Source organism: Callorhinchus milii, unplaced genomic scaffold (assembly GCF_018977255.1).
Source record: "Callorhinchus milii isolate IMCB2004 unplaced genomic scaffold, IMCB_Cmil_1.0 Scaffold1, whole genome shotgun sequence".
NCBI classification, from domain to species: domain Eukaryota; kingdom Metazoa; phylum Chordata; class Chondrichthyes; order Chimaeriformes; family Callorhinchidae; genus Callorhinchus; species Callorhinchus milii.
The window spans coordinates 137,706,484-137,728,233 of NW_024704742.1; the positions used below are offsets into that span (position 1 = coordinate 137,706,484).

A 21,750-nucleotide genomic window follows, 5' to 3' on the forward strand; every position below is an offset into this window, starting at 1 on the left:
TTAAGGGATTATTACCTTCCTGAAAAGCGATCAACTTAAACAGAGGTGTGTGAAGTCAGGAAACTACCGATCATTTACCCTGTCCAGGAATTGAACCCAGATCCTCTCACTTGCGAGGCCAGAGCTCAAAGCTACAGGACCACTAAGCTACAGGACTCGATTATTGTACCACAGATTCACCCGCCTGCAGACACACTAACCCACACGACTGAGTGATACCTTCACAAGTATTTTATTCAGTCATTTGGAAAACAGAATATTTACTAAGGAGCACAGGTTTAGTAGCAAAAGGAGTTCATGAGAGAGTCCCATTCAATGTCTTGGAATCAACGATGTTCTTCAAGGTTGGAGGTTGGAGGTTCCAACAACCCATTGGAAAGGATGAGATTCCAGGAAGCCGCGAGGAGTTGATGAGATGTGTGAAGTTGAAGGCACGGGATGAGCACAACCCCTGAATACACTGAGCGTTTCACAGTGGGTGAGAAGAACGGTGAGATCAGGATTCTCACTGCAGCGATTGGAACAGAGGTAAGAAGTCATCTTTTCAAACACAGCTATTTAGAACATGGAAGGCTTTGACATGAGTGGCTGCTGGAGGTCATAACCTTCAACCTAACAGCAACAACGTGCATTTATGCAGCGCCCTTCACATGGGGCAGCGTCAGAAGCAGAATGCTTCACAGTGGCGTAGCCTGACGCCAAGCCGGGGGGACAGAGGAGGTGACTGTGAACGTCGTCGAAGCAGCTCAATGCTATAATGGGAGGACTGCAGGCTGGCGCTTATTGCAAGGATGAGATCTTATAGGCCAAAAGGTCTCGATCATCAGAAGCTCTGCCTGACTTGAAGCTCTTGTGATCTTGTATGAGACACTTTCATGGCCACTGGAGACAGGCACAGGTGAGAGAGCGGGAACTATACAGAGCTCCTTCTTTTCTTGGCCTCAGGATGGAGACGCCTTGAATCTATGAGTGAAGAAAAAGAATGAGATCATGTTTCAGCCAAACAAACACTGTTATTGGGAGTCACGGGTTCCCATGTTCTCAAAGGCTCAACAGAATCGCAAAATTCCACCTCATCTCAGCCCTTGAGATGTTTTGCCCTCAAATATCGGATGGTCCAGACTAGGGGTAAATCCAACAACAACTTGTATTCACACAGGACACGTCTCAGAGCTCTTTATCGTGGCAAGGTTGGATGCCAAGCAAAAGGGGCAGCCAGAGGAGTGGGCTATGAGGAGACGAGACCTTCCCCATATTCATGTAGGTCTCAAGGTGGGATTTCTCCGAGGGTCCTGGCCAGCAATCCTCCAGATGAATTGGTCGCCCACATCACTGCTGGGTGTGGGGGATTTGCTGCGCACTGACTGGCTGCAGCGTTTGCTGACAGAAACACAGTCACTACATCTGACAAAGCACATTAGTTATAATAATGCTTCCATTGGATGCAGCGCCTCATCACATGGTTAGACATCTGAATACTCTTCACAGGATGTTTGTTACTGTGAAGTGTAGTGACTGTGCTTGTTTTGGAATAATAATAATTCTTGCATTTGATACAACGCCTTATCATGATTTCAGGATATCTCAAAGTGTTTCAGGAGATTTTACTGGAAAATAGTGACTGTGTATTGTGTTGTGTATTATAACCTCTGGAGTGGTGTTCAGTGGTTTTGTATTTAAGATACAAACAGCAAAGGATTGACAAACCTTGTGTTTTACAGAGGAGAACGATCCCGATCACCAACAGAAAGAGACATTTAGCTGCTGGCATCAGCCACAGCATCACAGTGATGAAGCTGCCATCACTCTGTGGTCCAGGTGCGAGGATGTCTCGGGAGTCCCTGCCCTGTGTGTTCTCAGCTACACAGCGGTAAGTTCCCCTCAGCCTCGGGCCCCGGATCTCCCCCACGGTTTGATGCTTGTCCGGTACATGTGTGACTGGCGTGTGGTTGGTGTTAATGGGCAGCGTGTTATGCTCGGGGTCGATCCATGTGATGTTGGCCGGTGGTTCCCCCTCAGCCGAGCACACAATGTCACCTCCGGCCACGAGGGACAGACTCAGGATGACGGCCGGAGCTTCAGGTATAAAGAAACACAGAGATATTCAAACCAAACAACTGTCCCCATCGTGTCTGTGCTGGTGCTCACTCCCCCATTGGAGCTCTCTACTCAAACCCCATTCCCTGCTCTCTCCCCATCGTGTCTGTGCTGGTGCTCGCTCCCCCACTGGAGCTCTCTACTCTAACCACATTCCCTGACTGGAGCTCTCTACTCTAACCACATTCCCTGCTCTCTCCCCATCGTGTCTGTGCTGGTGCTCACTCCCCCACTGGAGCTCTCTACTCTAACCCCATTCCCTGCTCTCTCTCTCCCCATCGTGTCTGTGCTGGTGTTCGCTCCCCCACTGGAGCTCTCTACTCAAACCCCATTCCCTGCTCTCTCCCCATCGTGTCTGTGCTGGTGCTCACTCCCCCACTGGAGCCCTCTACTCAAACCCCATTCCCTGCTCTCTCCCCATCGTGTCTGTGCTGGTGCTCGCTCCCCCACTGGAGCTCTCTACTCTAACCACATTCCCTGCTCTCTCCCCATCGTGTCTGTGCTGGTGTTCGTTCCCCCACTGGAGCTCTCTACTCTAATCCCTTCTCTTTTCTTGTACATGTTGTTCATAGTGTTCCGCTACAACCACTTTACAAAATATTTTTTTAATATTCGAGTCTATTCGAGTCTCAGGGCCTCAGGACGTCTTTTTGTTGGGAAAGACGCTATGCAAATGTAATTTGTATCAATTGTATCAATGTAATTGATAAAATCTCAAGAGAGTTTTGTGTGAAGAAAATGCTTCAGCCCATTTGACCTCAAAGTTCCCAATCCCCCCCCCACCCCACTGTCGATGTTACAGCATCGACCTCTTTCTGTAATAAGCCCCAGTGTCCGGCCTCAACCACCCTTCCTGGTAACTTCCTGTCATTAATTACCTTCTGGACAAAGAAATACTTCCGGGTATCTGTTCTTATTTTGACCATCACAACCCTGACCCTGTGCCCTCGTGACGTATCTGAGAGCAATGACGTATTTCTTATCAAATCCGTGAAGAAAATCAGTAACTTCTACACCGTGTGCTGTCGGGTAACTAAATATTGCTGTTCTGATGGCAGTGCAGTGTCTGGGATGGTAACCAGTCTGTCTTATTCCGACACTGATGGACCTGGTCGTGTGTTTAAGTTTTGCTTTACTCGGAGGGTAATCAGGGATTGGAACAGGTGGCCAGGAAGGGTGGCTGAGGCCAGGACACTGGGACTCATTTAAAAAGCAGTTGATACTGTGATTGGGAGTGGGAGGGGCGGTGTTCTGTAAGGATAAGACCAGATGGACCTTCTTCATTCAGACCAATCCTGGACTTGTGAAAAACACATTATTTATTGTTGGGAAGCTTCCCGCTGCTTGTCCAGCGAGGATCACCCTGGGCTTTAGCTTGTAGGGTTAACAGGAGACAAGTGGGAAGAAACCCTGTCCCCAGTAACATACTAAAGTCTCCTCCTTTTGAAACCATGTTTCTTGTGCTAATTAACACATGAGGAACAGGGTAAGGAATGAGACAAACATCGTCTGTAGCATTGCGTCAGTGATGACCTGTTCATTCATCCTTTTCCGTGTCCCACAGAGACAAGAGATCTCTTACCAACAACCTGCAGCCGTGACATGTCCTGTGTCACCTGGTCCACAAAAAACATGACGTGTACGTGACAGAAATACCGTCCGGTGTCGTTTAACTCCAGGCCCCTGATCTTCAGGGAAGCGTCTCCATCTCCCACATTCCTGACCAGCTTGTAGCGATTTCCTTCATTCACTGTCTCTGACTCCCTGGAGTTGGTGTGGGCGGTGAGGCCAAGAGTGTAATTAAACACCAGCTGCCCATGTGGACTCCCTCTCCTCCAAAGCACTGTGACTGTGGCACGATTCTGGTATGTGTTGGGGATGGTGAAGGAGCAGGGCAGTGTGGCATCACCTCCCTTGGTACCAGTCACTGACCGGAGCTTCTCTTCATGACCTGAGACAGGAACAGGATTGGAATAGTGCAGAGCAGTCAGTGTGACAGAGTACATGTTACACACTGTAAATCCTGGATATGTTACCTGGTCTTCATGGCACCATCTCCCTCAGGCCTGTGCTCCTCACTCACCCTCTATGAGCCTATGTCCAACACAATGTCTCACACACAAAACATGGTATTTTTATAGGACCAATAACATGATTACTGGCAAGTGTAGTGACTGTTTTGCAGCGAATTTACTCAGATGAAGGACCCCCAATGCTTATGAAGGCTCTGGGATGCTGCCCTGCATGAGGAGTGCTGTATAAATGCACGTTATCGTTGTTGTTGAACAATCTAATTCAGATGGAGGTTTGGTGGTGTAAAGAAAATCCCTCCTCATGTTTTGGGGCAGTCGGTTTCCTGATACGTACAGATATCTGTCACCGTTGTTAAGAGTATCTAAACCAGAGAGAGACTTCCACATATATATCCACTCTGAGTATGTATTTCAGAGAGTATTATGTTTGGGGCAATTTGGAGTTCAACCAGCGAAAGCAGCATAATAATAATCATAATAATACCTGGATTTGATATCTCGCTATTGAGACATCTCAAAGCGCTTCACCAAATATACTGTCCAGTGAATTGACTGTACATCTTGTGGGAGAAATACACCAGTCAATTGTGCCAGCAGCGATCCAACAACCGTCATGGATTGAGAGAGCAAATTTTTAAAAAATTATTTTTGGAGAGATTTTTGCCCCCAGAGGTGATCCACCAATCGACTAAACTACCGGCTTCCTACTTACTGCGAGGTAAACAGAGGCGTGTATAGCAAGGAAACTTGCTCAAGGTTTCTTCCTGCCCAGGAATCAAACCCAAGTCCTCTCGCTTGTGAGGCGAGTGCTCTAACCACTACACTACAGGACTCCACAGCACAGTTGGCCAGTGACGGCACTGTGTGGCAAGCTTCCTGCTGCTTGTGTAGATCTGTGGTGTTATTGAGCTGAGTGGGAATGGTCGCGCCCAGTGACTGGTCTGCCAATGAGGCTGATGCCAAATCAGCAGTGCCCTGGAGTACTGCGACCGCCTGGCTCAGGAACCAGACTAGAGACCCCCACAGAGGGTTGACTCCTGCCCGACGTCCTGTGGCCTTGTATGTCACTGTGGAGCCAGTCCCTGCTTTACACCGGCTTTTTTGTGGTGGGAGAAACATACAGGGCAGTTTGTGACCTGCCAGCCACCTTGATGTTCTCGAGATCCATTGCCGCGTCCCAGGCTTACTGATCACCAGCTGCTGAATCCAGGTCCTCATGTGAGGGGCCTCGGCAAATAGACAACCCACAGTGAGGCCGCCTCAGCCTCCAGGTGCTCAGTGACAGGTCAGTGTACAGCACAGCCCTCCCTCCCTGCAGCCGCTCACTCACTGTCACCTGTCAGCTCCCTGCTACACACCGTCCATCACAGGGACCACTGGCTCTCTATTGCCCGTCCTGGGACGGGACACTTCCCACTGACTCCGGCCCCAGTGAGGAACGTCACGTCTCATTCCCACTTCCCATCGTTCCTCACCTGTAACAATTAGACGGGTTCCGTGTCCAGTTTCAAACTTTCCGTCCTCACCCTGGAGCTCCACACAACAGGACCATAGCTTATTATTGTCCTCTCCCCTCAGTTGGTTTATCTCTATTGTTGCGTCGTTCCTCCTCGGGTTCCCAATCACTCGGTGTCGTTCTCCCTCGTTTACATCAATGACATTTTGATACTTTCGCTGTGAATCCGGCCCATAATTTGTATATTTAATATACACAGGACCAGTCCTTCCTGCCTTCCACATGATGGTGATGTTCCCTGTGTATCTGGGGTGAGGGTGAGTGAACTTGCAGTACACGGTGACCGGTGACCCTAACCTGCCGGTCACTGTATCGGGGGTCTCCATCGTCCAGCCATTCCTACTGAGCCCTGTGAGGACACACATGGTGTAATGTGAACCAGAACACAACATAAAAGCAAACAGGTAACACTGAGCTTGTACAAGAGCTTGGTTAGGTCACAGCGGGGAGTAATGTGGATAGTATTGCGATCCCCACTGTAAGAAGGATAAAAAAGTGATGGAAAAGTTGCAGCTTAGATTCACTGCGATGTCCCCAGGGTTTAGCGGTTTAAGTTTGTAAAGGAGATTTGAAAGGTTGGGACTTTTTTAGCAAACTGAGAAGGTTAGGGGTGATCTGATAGCGGTCGCTAAACCTCAAAGAGTCACAAAAGATTTTCCTCTCATCAGCCAGTCAGTCACAAGAGGAATAAATCTAAAACAATCACAAAAAATTAACTAAGAGAGGGTTAGAAACCTTCACTTTACACAGAGAGGATGGGATTGTGGAATCCTCTGCCACAGACGGAGTTGAGGCAAAGTCCGTCAATAATAATAATGAGTCTTGCATTTCATACAGGTTTGATCACATCTTCGAGATGTCCCAAAGTGCATCATAGAATACACTGTAAAGTGAATTGACAGTATATTTTGTGGGCGAAACGCATCAGCCAATTGCGCAGCTGTGTCTCACAAACAGTCGTGGATTGAACGACATATTTATAATTTTTTTTGAAGGAATTATTCCCCACGAAAATGTGAACCGCCATTCAACTAACAACCAGGTTCCTACTTACTGCTAAGATAACAGAAGCGTGTGGTGAGAGGAAAATTGCCCAACTTATGCTAATCGAACCCAAGTCTTGCCTGCGAGGCGAGTGCTCTAACCACTGAGCTACAGGAATCCACAGTCAAGTCCATAAAAGGGAATTGTTGTTCGAAGTGTATTAAATTAAATGGTGTTGGGGGGAGGGAGAGTGAGCGAGACACAGGGTGGGACTGAGCATCATGTGAACAAAATAAAACTTGTCAAAATGGAATGAACGGGCGGAGCGGCTGTTTTCATGCTATAAAAATACCACCATTTTAACAGTCAGAAACGGGAGTAGAATACAGAGCTGCAGTGAGAACCAGCGCCGGCACAGACACTTTGTTTGCGGTCAGCCGGGTGTCTGATAACAGAGGAAACTCATCACTGCGCTGAAGAGTCTTCAAACCAAACTACTCAGAATTCCACTTATATCTGGAAACGTCTGTGTGTCTGGAATGAGATGTGCACTTTGTCCCCAGAGGGACGTATCCTGCTCACCTCATCACAGACAGTATTCTGCGCAGGATGGGAAGATCACCGATTCAACAACAAATTGTATAGCACCTTTCATGTCGGGAGGACATCAAGAGAGGGGTGAGGGGAAGGGACTGTGGGATGGAGTTCCAAAGGGTGAGGCAAACACTTACACTGTGGGGCTCAGTGAGTAACACAGTTCTGTTCAGTTTAGAGACGGGAATCTTATTTGCAGGAGATATCACATGACTGTAATTATTCCAGTAAAAGGTAAAGCAGTAATTAAAGCCAGTCAGGTTTCTGATTGGAAAGTACGTACGGAAGGCCGAGGCTGACAGGACCAGGGTACAGAGCACAGCTCCCAGCATCATCGTCCCTCACTCAGGACACACTCCTTCCCCGCGCACGTCTGCCTCGCACTGGCACAGATGGTCACCCTTCTCTTTCCTTCCTCCTCTCGTTCTGTGGTCACCACCAGAGCTCCACCCCACACATCCGCTTTGTTCTGATGCTCTGTAATGTTTCTCCCCAACACTAACCTGCACTCGTCCCCTGTCACAGTAACTGGGTGACTTTTAATCCTCTATTACATTTCACACCCTTGTTATATTGGCCACGTTTACATGGGAACATACAAATTTGTTGGCGAAGGAACGCAAAGGTCCATCTCGTTCGCCTTCCACCATCCTGGCAGTCGCTTGACATGTCATTTCCCAAACCATACAGTGTATCCTGAGATATTATTTTTCTTGCAGAAATCTATCTAATTTGTTCTTGAAACAAACAACTATGGAAGAAGCAAACAAAATTGGGGGAGGGATCAGAAGGAAATGACCCAAGCTGGACCGAAGTCACAAATAAGGAGAATATAAGTGGTCAGGGACCTAATACAATTATAGAACAGAAGGGTGAAAAGACTTTCAAAAATAAAATGAGAGGAGCAACGAATAATAATGAATGAAACTGTCTGTACAGCAATGTTCACAGCATCCGAAATAAAACAGGAGGACTGAGGCAGTAATTCGTAGTGAGGAAACAGATATATTTGGGATTACTGAAACGTGGCTACAGAAAGACCAGGACTGGCAATTAAACATTGCAGGTGTAACATATTTAGATAGGATAGAGATGGGGTAAAAGGGCCATGGAGTAGCTGAACATGTTAGGGATAACATCATGGCAGTAGAAAAAAGGAAATCGGGAGATCAAAACCAGGGGCCATCAATATAAAATTGTCACAAGTGGATTAAATAGGGAAGTTAGACGTTTGCAGAAATGTCTTCACACACAGAGTAGTGAGAATGTGGAACATCTGCCACAAGGAGTTGTTGAGGCTAATAGCATCGATGTATTTAAGAGGAAGCTGGAGAGGTACTTGAGGGAGAAAGGAATAGAAGGTGATGCTTGATGGCTTAGTTGAGGAAGAGCAGGAGGAGGCTCATGTGGAGCTAAACACCGGCATAGACCAGTTGGGCTGAATGGCCGGTTTCTGTGCAATATATTCTAATGTTTTCTAATGTATTCTAACACAATTTGCTTCCACCGTCTCCAAAGGGAACCCTCCATAAGTTACTACTCTCTCACTGAAGTAGTGAACAAATGTTTGAATAAGCGTTACATTTCTGTATTTGATGCAGAATCTGTAATGTTAGAAAGTTTCAAAGGTCTTCAACAGGTACTGACTGTGTTCGTGGACAAACACAGCAACCACTTTGCACACAGCCATATCATCTGAAAGAAATAAAAAGAGTTTTTTGTTAAAGCGCTGAATAAGGTGAAGGACAAAACAGAGATGAGGTTCAGGGCAGTTCTGAGATAAAGTGTGTCGGAGCTGCTGAAGGGAAAGGTTGAGAGTTTGCACGTGTCGGCACACGCTGGAGACAGTAGATATCATGAGTCGGCAAGAACAGTGATCAGAAGAGCGCTGAATTTTGATGATTGTGGGTGGATTAAAAGCAGGAAGGGTGGAATTTCAGAGGGAATCCATATGGAATTAGTTGCAGTTTAAGACAGTTACTGAGGAAAGAGATGTGGCTGTGAAAACAGGTTTTAATGAAAACATCAAACACAAGAAGGGAAACAGATAGCTAAGAAGGTGAGCAGGGTAAAAGGGAAGAAAGAAAGTCACGGTGAAGTGAAGAGCAGAACTTCTTCAAGGTAGGCATTCCTAGAAGACAATTAGTCTACAATTCATCTGGTTGATTGTCGCGCAGGAAGCCGGGAGGAACTCGCTTCTCTTTTCCATCAGTGTCGAGGGATCTTTAATGTCAGGCAAACAGGTCCTTGGTTTAACGTCTCATCTGAAGGACGGCACCTGGATGGTGAACACCACAACCCGCTGACCCAGAGGCGAGAGTGCTACTGACTCACCAGACTGACACCTGATGAGTAATGGGTGCACAGAGGCAGCTGTGGGAGAAGACGAGGAGAGATAATGACAATTTATTATAATATATTTTGTGGGTGAAACGCGGCAGATAATTGCGCACATCAGTGTCCCACAAACAGTCGTGGATTGAGTGACCAAATCAAAAAAGAGAAATGTTTTGAAGGGATTGTTACCCCCAGAAAAGCGATGCACCAATCGACTAACAACCGGGTTCCTTGTTACTGCTGTGTAAACACCGGCGGTGGAGTTAGGAAACTTGACTACCGTTTGGGTCGGCCCGGAATCGAACCCGGGAACTGTTGCTTGCGACGAGTGCTGTCACCACTGAACTACAATACTCCATTACTGTCTCACAGGTTCGCCTGACTGCGGCCACATTAACATACACCACCGAGCCATACGTTCACAAGCATTTTATTCAGTCAATTTCAGAACAGAATATTTACTGTGGAGATCAGGTTCAGTAGGAAAAATAGTGAATAAGACAATCTGATTCAATGCCTTGGAATCAACGATGCAGTGGGTTTGGGGGGAGAGTGTGTGAGGGGGGAGGCAATGAGGTTGGTATTGAGGAGGGGGACAGTGAGGCATGTCAGTGAGGGGGTAGTTCGGTGGTCAGTCAGTGGGGCAGCGAGGAGGGGGTAGTGAGGGGGGGGCAGTGAGGGGGGGCAGTTAGGGGTTGATAATGAGGGGGGGCAGTGAAGGGGGGCACAGTGAGGGGGGGCGGTGAAGATGGGGCGGTGAGATGGGAGCACTGAGAGGAGACAATGAGGGGATAGTGCGGGGCGGTGAGGGGTGGGCAGTGATGAGGGGCAGTGAGGGGGCAGAAATGAGTGGGAAGTGATTGGTCCAGTGAGGGGGTGGCAATGAGGGGGAGCAGAGTGGTGGCCAGTGAGGTGGGGGCACTGAAGGGGGAGAACTTGCTGCAAACTTTCTCCCTCGCCCTCGGCTTTGCCCAGTTAGGAGCCCACAGTTGGTGAGGAGACCCACTTGCCTTCCCCTCAGCTCGAGAGCGACTTCCTGACAGTCTGCAGGAACAGCCGCCATAATCAATGATGTCCTCCCACATTAAGAGAGAATAAGAGAATTATTTAGGGAGGACAAGTTTGCAGGGCTATGGGGAGAGAGCGGGGGAGGGGGATTGATTTGGAAGCTGTTTCAAAGAGCCGTCACAGACACGATGGGTCGAATGGCCTCCTTCTGTGGTGTATAATTCTATGATTGTGTGAATTGGCTACTCAATGCTGGAATGGCCACCAAGTGGCAGTGTGTCCCTCCTGACCGGGAATGGACTCTTCCTCTTCCAGGCCAGACCGCCACCATCTTTGATTTCCCTGAAGTGGAGATAAACACAATTGTAAATTGCAGACCTCGGGGCCGCCCGTGAATACACAGCAATAACGTGTTCACATAGAGCAGGGCCGCAAGCCACAGCCGCGCTATAAACACACTCGGACTATAATGAGCCGAGCTCTCGGGGACGGACTGTACAATGTTGATGCATTGACTGCTGTTCCTGATGGGGTCGATAGGCTCCATGACCCTATCACCCCCATCCTCGCCCGACTCCACTGGCTTCCCATCACACAGAGGATACAGTTCAAGATCCTGGTCCTCACGATCAAAGCTTTCCATGGTCTTGCTGCCCCCTACCTCCGAGACCTCCTACCCCCTAGCATCCTGCTCACTCCCTCCACTCAGCAGCTTCCAGACTGCTTCATGTCCCCCGCCTCGCTCGCCCCACTCTTGGCGTCTGGACTTCTGCCACTATGCCCCCAACCTCTGGAACTCCATCCCACAATCTCTACGCCTTGCCCCCTCCCTTGCCACCCTCAAGACCCATCTCAAGACCCTCTCCTTCCACCATCCTTTCGATCTTCTTGCTCCCCCCCTGCCCTCCACACTCCGCCACCCCGACCCCCAGCTCGGGTCCGTAACTCTGTCTGACTAGCCCCTTGGGACGTCCTCCCGACGTGAAACGCACTTTACAAATGTAATTTTGTTGTTGTTGTTGTTGTTTCGGGCTCGATATAAGTCACTACAGGTCTCACCTGTATAAATGGCGGACAGCAGACTCTGGGCGGGACCAGTGTTCACTGCTCAGCTGATCTCCCATTCGATTTGGTGACAACAGCATAAATCACATCTGGAAGAGAAACAAAATGGAGTCAGGACATGTCCCACCACTTGCTGAGAGCTCTGATATAACGTGTGACCCACGTTAAAGTCTATTAGAACTTTAATATAACTTTTCTAAGGTCCAAATGTCTCAAAGCGAATCACTGTCAAGTGTAGTGACTGTGTATTTTATCAGCAAACCTGGCGGCTAATTTGAATTCAACAATGTCCACATACAGCCAAGAAATGGGTGACCAATTTTATTTGGAGAATTGTTGGCCCGGACACCAGGAGAGAGAAATTCCCTTCCCTTTTCCAACAGCACATTGCATTCCAGACACAGGGAAATTTCCATGTGGAGGTGACATATATATGTGGAATTCTCATTCTGGTTTGGATACTCTTGAGAAGGTGATGTTGGTTGACCCAAAAAACCTCAATAGATACAGACGGGATCTTGGTTTAACATCGCAATTAAAGGACAGCACTTCTGACAATGTAGCGCTCCTCCCAGTACTGCACTGGAGCATCAGCCTGGACTGTGAGCTCGAGGGCCCTGATTTAGGGGCTCGAATCCCCAACCTCCTGACCCAGAGCCAGAGTGCGAGCAGCGAGGCGACTGGATACACAATAAACCAGAAAAGGCTGACAATACTCACTGTCATCAGAGGCTCTGATGGTGGAATTTGCGTACACTTGGGAAGGAGAGAGAGACAATTATTAGTAAATAATTTCAATATTGATAACATTTCCATCAGAAATGGGAATCAACTTCACAAAGAAACTATGACACTGGTTATCAAACGGAGTGCGTATATACTGTACCCGTGGAAATACAGAGAGTGGAGTGCAATGTCTGAAGCTCAGGCCCCAAAATGGGACAGAGTACGAGGAATGAACAGTGAACTGGGGATTGGTGCTACTCCAACGCAAGTCACTGGGATCTGATGCTACTCTAATGTCAGGCCCTGGGGATTGGTGAGCACCAACCACAGAGCTAAGACTTCAGGTCTAATCTGTGCAGTGTAGTGACTGTGTGTCTGTTGGTGAACGCAGCAGCCAATTTGCACTCAGCAATGTTCCACAATCAACCGGGAAGTTTTATAACCAATTTAATCCGGACACCCAGAGAAACTCCCTTCTCTTTTCCAAGTGCCGCGGGACATTTAACATTCACCTGAACAGGGACAGATGAGACCTCAGTTTAATATCTCATCTGATGGACGACGCCTCATACAATGCAGTGTTCCTCCTGCACCGTGCAGCCTGGATTATGTGAATAAAAGACCCAATGTGGGGCTTGAACCCACAATTATCTGACTGAGGTGAGAGTTGCTGCCGCCTGTGCCAGGCTGAGAGTTGACCCCGGACAGGAAGGGGAACGCAGACTCTTGTCGGCTGAGAGGCAAGGCAATGCTGGCTCCCCCCGTGTGATACGTTTCAAGCCAGTCAGGAAACTTGGCGTCTTGTTCGACCCTTAACTGTCCTTTCTACCCCATATCCATGCCATGACCCACCTTGGCTTCCCCCACCTACGCAACATTGCCCAACTCCCCCACTGCCTCTCCCCTCAGACTGCCGACAACTTCATACACACACTCATCACCTCAAGGCTCGACTACAGAAAATACCTCCTTGTTGGCCTCCAAAACTCTTCCCTCCACAAGCTTCAGATCATCCAGAACTCTGCAGCTTGTGTCTTCCCCACAGCAGCTCCATAATCCAATCATCCTCACCCACGCCCTCCTACATCTCTGACCTGCTAACACCCTATCAACCTGTTTGCTCCCTCCATTCAGCAAACTCCGGCCTGCTTCATGTCTCCAACCAGATGCCCCCCTCCATTGGCGGCCTGGCCCTACCCTTTGGAACGCCATCCCACAATCCCTTCTCCTCGCTCTCTCCACTGCCTCCTTCAAGGCCCGAATCATGACTCTCCTTTTCGTGCGTGACTTCAGCCGCCCACCTACATCTCTGTGACCCACGTTAAAGTCTATTAGAACTTTAATATAACTTTTCTAAAGTCCAAATGTCTCAAAGCGAATCACTGTCAAGTGTAGTGACTGTGTATTTTGTCAGCAAACCTGGCGGCTAATTTGAATTCAACAATGTCCACATACAGCCAAGAAATGGGTGACCAATTTTATTTGGAGAATTGTTGGCCCGGACACCAGGAGAGAGAAATTCTCTTCCCTTTTCCAACAGCACATTGCATTCCAGACACAGGGAAATTTCCATGTGGAGGTGACATATATATGTGGAATTCTCATTCTGGTTTGGATACTCTTGAGAAGGTGATGTTGGTTGACCCAAAAAACCTCAATAGATACAGACGGGATCTTGGTTTAACATCGCAATTAAAGGACAGCACTTCTGACAATGTAGCGCTCCTCCCAGTACTGCACTGGAGCATCAGCCTGGACTGTGAGCTCGAGGGCCCTGATTTAGGGGCTCGAATCCCCAACCTCCTGACCCAGAGCCAGAGTGCGAGCAGCGAGGCGACTGGATACACAACAAACCAGAAAAGGCTGACAATACTCACTGTCATCAGAGGCTCTGATGGTGGAATTTGCGTACACTTGGGAAGGAGAGAGAGACAATTATTAGTAAATAATTTCAATATTGATAAGATTTCCATCAGAAATGGGAATCAACTTCACAAAGAAACTATGACACTGGTTATCAAACGGAGTGCGTATATACTGTACCCGTGGAAATACAGAGAGTGGAGTGCAATGTCTGAAGCTCAGGCCCCAAAGCTGGGACAGAGTACGAGGAATGAACAGTGAACTGGGGATTGGTGCTACTCCAACGCAAGTCACTGGGATCTGATGCTACTCTAATGTCAGGCCCTGGGGATTGGTGAGCACCAACCACAGAGCTCATACTTCACAGGTCTAATCTGTGCAGTGTAGTGACTGTGTGTCTGTTGGTGAACGCAGCAGCCAATTTGCACTCAGCAATGTTCCACAATCAACCGGGAAGTTTTATAACCAATTTAATCCGGACACCCAGAGAAACTCCCTTCTCTTTTCCAAGTGCCGCGGGACATTTAACATTCACCTGAACAGGGACAGATGAGACCTCAGTTTAATATCTCATCTGATGGACGACGCCTCATACAATGCAGTGTTCCTCCTGCACCGTGCAGCCTGGATTATGTGAATAAAAGACCCAATGTGGGGCTTGAACCCACAATTATCTGATTGAGGTGAGAGTTGTTGCCGCCTGTGCCAGGCTGAGAGTTGACCCCGGACAGGAAGGGGAACGCAGACTCTTGTCGGCTGAGAGGCAAGGCAATGCTGGCTCCCCCCGTGTGATACGTTTCAAGCCAGTCAGGAAACTTGGCGTCTTGTTCGACCCTTAACTGTCCTTTCTACCCCATATCCATGCCATGACCCACCTTGGCTTCCCCCACCTATGCAACATTGCCCAACTCCCCCACTGCCTCTCCCCTCAGACTGCTGACAACTTCATACACACACTCATCACCTCAAGGCTCGACTACAGAAAATACCTCCTTGTTGGCCTCCAAAACTCTTCCCTCCACAAGCTTCAGATCATCCAGAACTCTGCAGCTTGTGTCTTCCCCACAGCAGCTCCATAATCCAATCATCCTCACCCACGCCCTCCTACATCTCTGACCTGCTAACACCTATCAACCTGTTTGCTCCCTCCATTCAGCAAACTCCGGCCTGCTTCATGTCTCCAACCAGATGCCCCCCTCCATTGGCGGCCTGGCCCTACCCTTTGGAACGCCATCCCACAATCCCTTCTCCTCGCTCTCTCCACTGCCTCCTTCAAGGCCCGAAACATGACTCTCCTTTTCGTGCGTGACTTCAGCCGCCCACCTACATCTCTGCCCTCCCTCACCACATCCCTGCTCCCTCCACGCTCGGGTCCTGATCCCCGATTCTCCAGCGACGTGCGACGTCCTCCCGTCTTGAAAGACACTTCACAAATGTAATTTTGTTGTTGTTTCTTACCTGAATCTGTTTGCCGGGCCGGTGCTGGGGTAACCACACTGTAGATCACAGCAGCTTCGTCTGTCAGAGACACAACAGTCAGCTCCTTCTCCAGGTCTCTGCAGCTTCCCCTTTGCCACATTCTACCTTCCCTGGTATTTATTTATTATTGTTTTGTTTTGGAGGGATTATTATTAGGCTCTGTGTGGAGTAAGGAAACTTGCCCAAGGTTTCACCCTCTGCGTGGAATTGAACACAGGTGTCTCATTTGCAAAGCGAGTGCTCTAACCACTGAGCTACAGGACTCCAGACCATTCAGAATACTGCAGCTCATGTCCTTCCCCGCACCAGACTCCATGATACCATCACCCCCACTCTCGCGCAGCTCCACTGGCTCCCAAACCCTCATTGGATAGAATTCAAAATCCTCATCCTTGCCTTCAAGGCCCTCGACAGACTTCTGCCCTCCTATATCTCTGTGACCCGCTAACTCCTTATCAAACTGTCCACTCCCTCCACTCAGCAGGCTGCGGCCTGCTCCACATTCACCGCTCAGCCCGCCCCACCATCGGCAGCCATGCCTTCAGCCTCTCACCTACCCTTTGGAAAGCCATCCCACATTCCCTTTGCCGTGCTCCCTCCCTTGCCTCCTTCAAGGCATGTCTCAAGACTCTCTTTTCGACTGTGTGTTCGGCCACTCCGGCCCTCCACCATCCCTTACCCCAAAACCCCAGGTCCAAATCCCTGACTGTCCAGCGCCTTGGGACACCCTCCCGACGTGATACAAATGCAGTTTGCATTGTATTGTAAACCTGACAGCCAATGTGCATTCAGCAATGTCCCACAAACAGCTATGAAGTGGGTGACCAATTATGTTTGGAGCATTGTTGGCCAGGACATCAGGAGAGAGAAAGTCCCTTCTCTTTTCCAATATCACATTGCATTCCAGACACAGGGACATTTCCATCTGACTGAGAGGTGAGAGTGCTGCCAACTGAGCCAGGCTGACAGTTAACCCCGGACAGGAGAGGGAACGCAGATCTCTGTCGGCTGAGAACCGACACAATGCCGGCTCCGTCCCCGTGTGATACGTTTAATTACCTGAATCTGTTTGCCGGGCCGGTGCTGGGGGAAACACACTGTAGATCACAGCAGCTTCGTCTGTCAGAGACACAACAGTCAGCTCCTTCCTCCAGTTTCCCCTTTACCACATTTTACCATGTCCCAGGGTGGACGTAGCCTCTATAAGGCTCCCTCTCAGCCGTCCCAGGACAGAGCCCTGAGGTTCCCTCTCACTACAGCACCAATTGTACAATCAGAACATTTATACCCATTTGGAGGCCCTTTGACTGTGAGGCTCTGAAAGGCTCTCCCTTTAGCCCCACTCCCCTTTTCCCATTGGCTTTCCAAATATTATTGGTGACTTGGTAGGTGCATTTTGCCGACTCCCAGGTCCGGGGCACAGCTGTGAGCTGTATATTCTCCGAAATGAGGTAAGCAGGATGAGTCTCTCCGTGGAGACAGACAGAGTGAGCCATTCCATATATGGAAATTTCCACGTGTAGGTGACTTACATGGGTGGAATTCTCAGTCTGGTTTGGATGCTCTGAAGCACAGTGATGGGTTTCTGTGTGTGAAGACACCCAGAGCCAGAGGTGAGAGGGTCACTGACTGAGCTCGGCTGAGACCCAGTGACGGGATATTGAAAGCACGGGGTCAAAATTGTGGCATCGCAAATCGAGACAGAACAGTTACCGTCTCCTGCAGGCGGCTGAGGTCGGACCATGTCATTGCTAACCATTTGATGACTGAAAAAAAGAGAAAACGTTTTATATTGTACATTTTATAGAGGTTGGAAGATAAAACCTTATTTGTAATAATGCTTACATTTCATTCAGCGTCTTTCACGTCAGAAGGACAGACGTTCATAACACTTCACAGTGTAGGAGTCAGTAATTAATATGTTAAATAATATCTTAAATGATATTTGCGATGTTTATATATTTGAAACATATGATCAATCTCATATGAGGGGAGTCGGTTGTGATGAGCTTTGTAGAGTGGAAATAAAAGCCTATTTATAAGCAACAAACTGTTTTCATTCCTTATCAGTCATTTTCTCATGGAAATATGTTCTGCTGCTGGAGAGAGCCTGTGTTGCATTAGTTTTTACAAGGGAACCATCTTGCAAAAGTGAAAGGTCGCCTCATCAACAGCTCGAGGATGGAGTGGAGGGAGAGGTGAGAGCAAAGATGGTCAGCAACAACCCATGGCATAAACTGAGATCGATTCGAAGGAGAAAAAAGAAATTGGAACTTGGAGTCGCGAATCATATTCCAGCTTCTAAAGAAGGAAGATCAAGATTGTGATTTAAACAACTCTAAATGTGCAATAATACCTGGATATGTTTGGGTGATATCCAACTGGGAACCGTACAATAATACTTGGATCCCTTTTGATGGACATATATTTGGATTAAAAAGGATACATTAAAATGGACGTTACATTGGACATTGCTCCTCTATCTCTCCCACACGATGTGATTAATAAGTCTTAAATCGTTGTGAACTACAGGATACGTCAGCATAATTCGATGCATTTTAGTTACTTATAACCATTATTAATCTGAATTAATAAACCTTGGTTAATTGCATAACATTTTTGTCAGTCCTTACTTCGCCACATGGTAAATAAATTAACCCTCACAACAGGATTTAGTGTAAAGTGTAGTGATGGCGTATTTTGTAAGAATGCACCAGACAATGTGCACACAGGAACTTCCCCACAAACAATCATGGAGTGAATGATCAAGTTTATTGAGGGGATTGATGGCCAGGGCACCGGGAGACACCATCTTCTCTGAAGGGTCCAAACCTCAGCTCGGCCACAACAGTGTGTTTAGTTCTGGGCAGCGAGTTACAGGAAGGATATAAAAGGCCGAGCCTGGGGGACGAGGGGACCATAGGAACAGTTGAATAGGAAGGTCTTCAGGCACGACCTGAAGATGGAAAAGGCAATGTGGTGGGATAGAGGAAGAGTGTTCCAGGGTTTTGGAGTTTTTGGCTGAAAGCTCGGCCACCAACGGTGTAACGGAGAAAACGAGGGACATGCTGAAGCCAATCGAGGGGAGGCAGGGGCGGTAAGCGATTCGGGAAGGTCGGGAGGTGCCAGAGCATGAAGGGATTTGAAAACGAGTCTGAGGATCTTGAAATCGATCCGATTAGCAATGGGGAGCCATTGACTGGCTTGACTGCTGTGATGGGGGATACAGAGCTTAGTACAGGTGAGTAAGTGGGCAGCAGAGTATTGGATCAGCTGGATCCTGTGTATGATGGCACTGGAGAGAGCGGCAAAGAGGGCGTTTGAAAAGGTGAGTCGGGAGGGCAGAGCTAAACCACATTGCAAGGGCTCGAGTATGGAGTGGAGGGAGAGGTGAGAGCAAAGATGGTGAGCAACAACCCATGGCAGAGCTTTGGCAAGGAAGGGCAGGTTGGAAATGGGTCGGTAATTTATGTGTTTGAAAGGTGCTTTATAAGGGCAAGTTGTTGTTTTACACTTGACACAACCTCTTTGTGTGTGTGTTTGTGTGTGTGTGTCTGTCTGTGTGGGAGTGGGTGTTTGTCTGTCTGTGTGTATTTGTGTGTGTGTGTGTGTGTGTGTGAGTGAGTGTGTGTGCGGGCAGTGTGAGTTGGGGTGAGTTGGTGTGTTTCTATGTGTGTGTGAGTGTGGACTCTGTGCTGCTGAGATAGCAGGAGCTGAGTGGGAAGAATCGCTGCTCTCAGTAGTGCAGAGTAGACACCAGTTGGTCATTTGGGGACGGTGTCTCTTTGGGCTTTTCTGGCTGCAAAGTTAGATGTTTGGCAACGGAATGCGATGGTCTCGAGTTCGGTTCAGTGCTGCGAAGGTCTGCAGTGGGTCTGCACTTGGAAGGGCAGAGCAGTCACTGGGGGCAGGGAATCCTCCCACTCAGCTCCTGCTAACCCTGCAAGTCAAAGCCCTAACAGTGAGGGTGGTCCAAGCTGGAGAGGGAAGCAGGAAGCTTTCCAGATACAGGGCTCAACAGCAATTAGGAACTTGGAAGTGGATGTAACAGTGAAGGGATTAGAAAGACGCTCTCACCTCTCTGAACACTGACAGCAATGTCCGACACCATCACCTAAAGAGACCAAAGAAAGATGAGAGATTGATTTAGATGGTTTGCTGATGACGTTCGTTAGTGCACATGTTATTATAGGGAAAGACTTGTGCAAACCCTCCTCTTCCTGTTGTGTGGTGTAACCATGGTTACTGAAGCAGGAAGCCAGGCTCATATCACCATCCAAAGCCATTAGCTCCACTGTGTCTGTGCTGGTGCTCTCTCCCCCACTGGAGCTCTCTACCCTAATCCCATCCCTGCTCTCTCTCCCCATGGCGTCTGTGCTGGTGCTCTCTCCCCCACTGGAGCTCTCTACCCTAATCCCATCCCTGCTCTCTCTCCCCATGGCGTCTGTGCTGGTGCTCTCTCCCCCACTGGAGCTCTCTACCCTAATCCCATCCCTGCTCTCTCTCCCCATGGCGTCTGTGCTGGTGCTCTCTCCCCCACTGGAGCTCTCTACCCTAATCCCATCCCTGCTCTCTCTCCCCATGGCGTCTGTGCTGGTGCTCTCTCCCCCACTGGAGCTCTCTACCCTAATCCCATCCCTGCTCTCTCTCCCCATGGCGTCTGTGCTGGTGAAGGAGAGATTGATAGCTCCAATAATTGTTACTGGGCACTTTGTGTGAGGATAATAATAATAATAAACCTTGCATTTGATATAGCGCTTTTCACGTCTTCTCGGCATCTCAAAGCGCTTCACAGAACACACTGTAAAGTGAATTGACTGTACATTTGTGCAGCCAATTGCGCACAGCAATGTCCCACAAACAGTCGTGGATTGATAATGACCAATTTATTATTGTTTTGTTTTGGAGGGATTATTATTAGGCTCTGTGTGGAGTAAGGAAACTTGCCCAAGGTTTCGCCCTCTGCCTGGAATTGAACCCCAGGTGTCTCGCTTGCAAAGCGAGTGCTCTAACCACTGAGCTGCAGGACATCAGGTTTCCATGTGTTTCTCTCTGCCTCTCTAACTGTATGTGGGGATTTATCTCCTAACAATCAATGGATATTGCGACACCCTGTCTGTGCTGGCGCTCAAGTGAATAAGGTAATAGGAGGATATCTGATGATTAGGTAACAGCAGAGGGAATATCTCGCCTGTGGTTATCAGGATCTGGGGCGACCCGTCCTGTGTCTGAGCAGATACCCAGTGTGTGGATACACAGCGTTACACAGCAATTACAATTGAAAGTGAATGCTGTTATGGAGGTAACCGCGGCAGATAATCTGCTGAGCCAGAGGTGAGAGTGCGAGCGGCTGAGACAGACTCACTTGGAATAAACATTACCTTTGTCTGTAAACACCTACCTCTCTTTACCCGCCAGATAATGATGGCAGTCACCAGAACGAGCAGCACCACAATGGATACCACGATATATACAGTCTGACCACCATTGCTCTGTGGTCCAGGTGCGAGGATGTCTCGGGCGTCTCTGCCCTGTGTGTTCTCAGCTACACAGTGGTAAGTTCCCCTCAGCCTCGGGCCCCGGATCTCCCCCACGGTTTGATGCTTGTCCGGTACATGTGTGACTGGCGTGTGGCTGGTGTTAATGGGCAGCGTGTTATTCTCAGGGTCGATCCATGTGATGTTGGCCGGTGGTTCCCCCTCAGCCGAGCACACAATGTCACCTCCGGCCACGAGGGACAGACTCAGGATAACGGCCGGAGCTTCAGGTATAAAGAAACACAGAGATATTCAAACCAAACCACTGTCCCCATCGTGTCTGTGCTGGTGCTCACTCCCCCACTGGAGCTCTCTACTCTAAGTCCTTCCCTTTTGCAGTAGATTTTCATGTTGTTCACAATCTTCCCTTTCAAACACAAAATTCCTTTTTCCAATATTCAAGTCTATTCGGGTCCCAGGGCCTTGGGACTTCAACCTTCACTTCACCCCCTCCTGCTCTACCTCTGCTGACTTCTCCTCCCTCATCTTCTCCCTCAACATCTCCCTCCAC

At 48.6% G+C, this 21,750-nt stretch overlaps 1 protein-coding gene across 3 annotated transcripts in view; it reads right to left on the reverse strand.

Moving 5' to 3' along the window:
- Window positions 1-703: 703 nt before the first annotated feature.
- LOC103174418 overlaps window positions 704-21,750 on the reverse strand; it is a 48,827-nt gene continuing 27,780 nt past the window's right edge. For 2 of the 3 annotated variants that reach the window (XM_042336231.1, XM_042336235.1), the window contains exons 4-5: window positions 1,708-2,076; window positions 704-963 (exon numbers count right to left, since the gene is read on the reverse strand). In XM_042336231.1, coding sequence (XP_042192165.1) covers window positions 914-963; window positions 1,708-2,076 — 419 coding nt within the window. In that variant the 3' untranslated portion in view covers window positions 704-913. Of the gene's footprint in view, window positions 964-1,707; window positions 2,077-3,679; window positions 4,049-5,605; window positions 5,996-7,507; window positions 7,875-21,750 lie in introns of those variants that run through there. The other variant, XM_042336240.1, reaches the window with a different exon arrangement.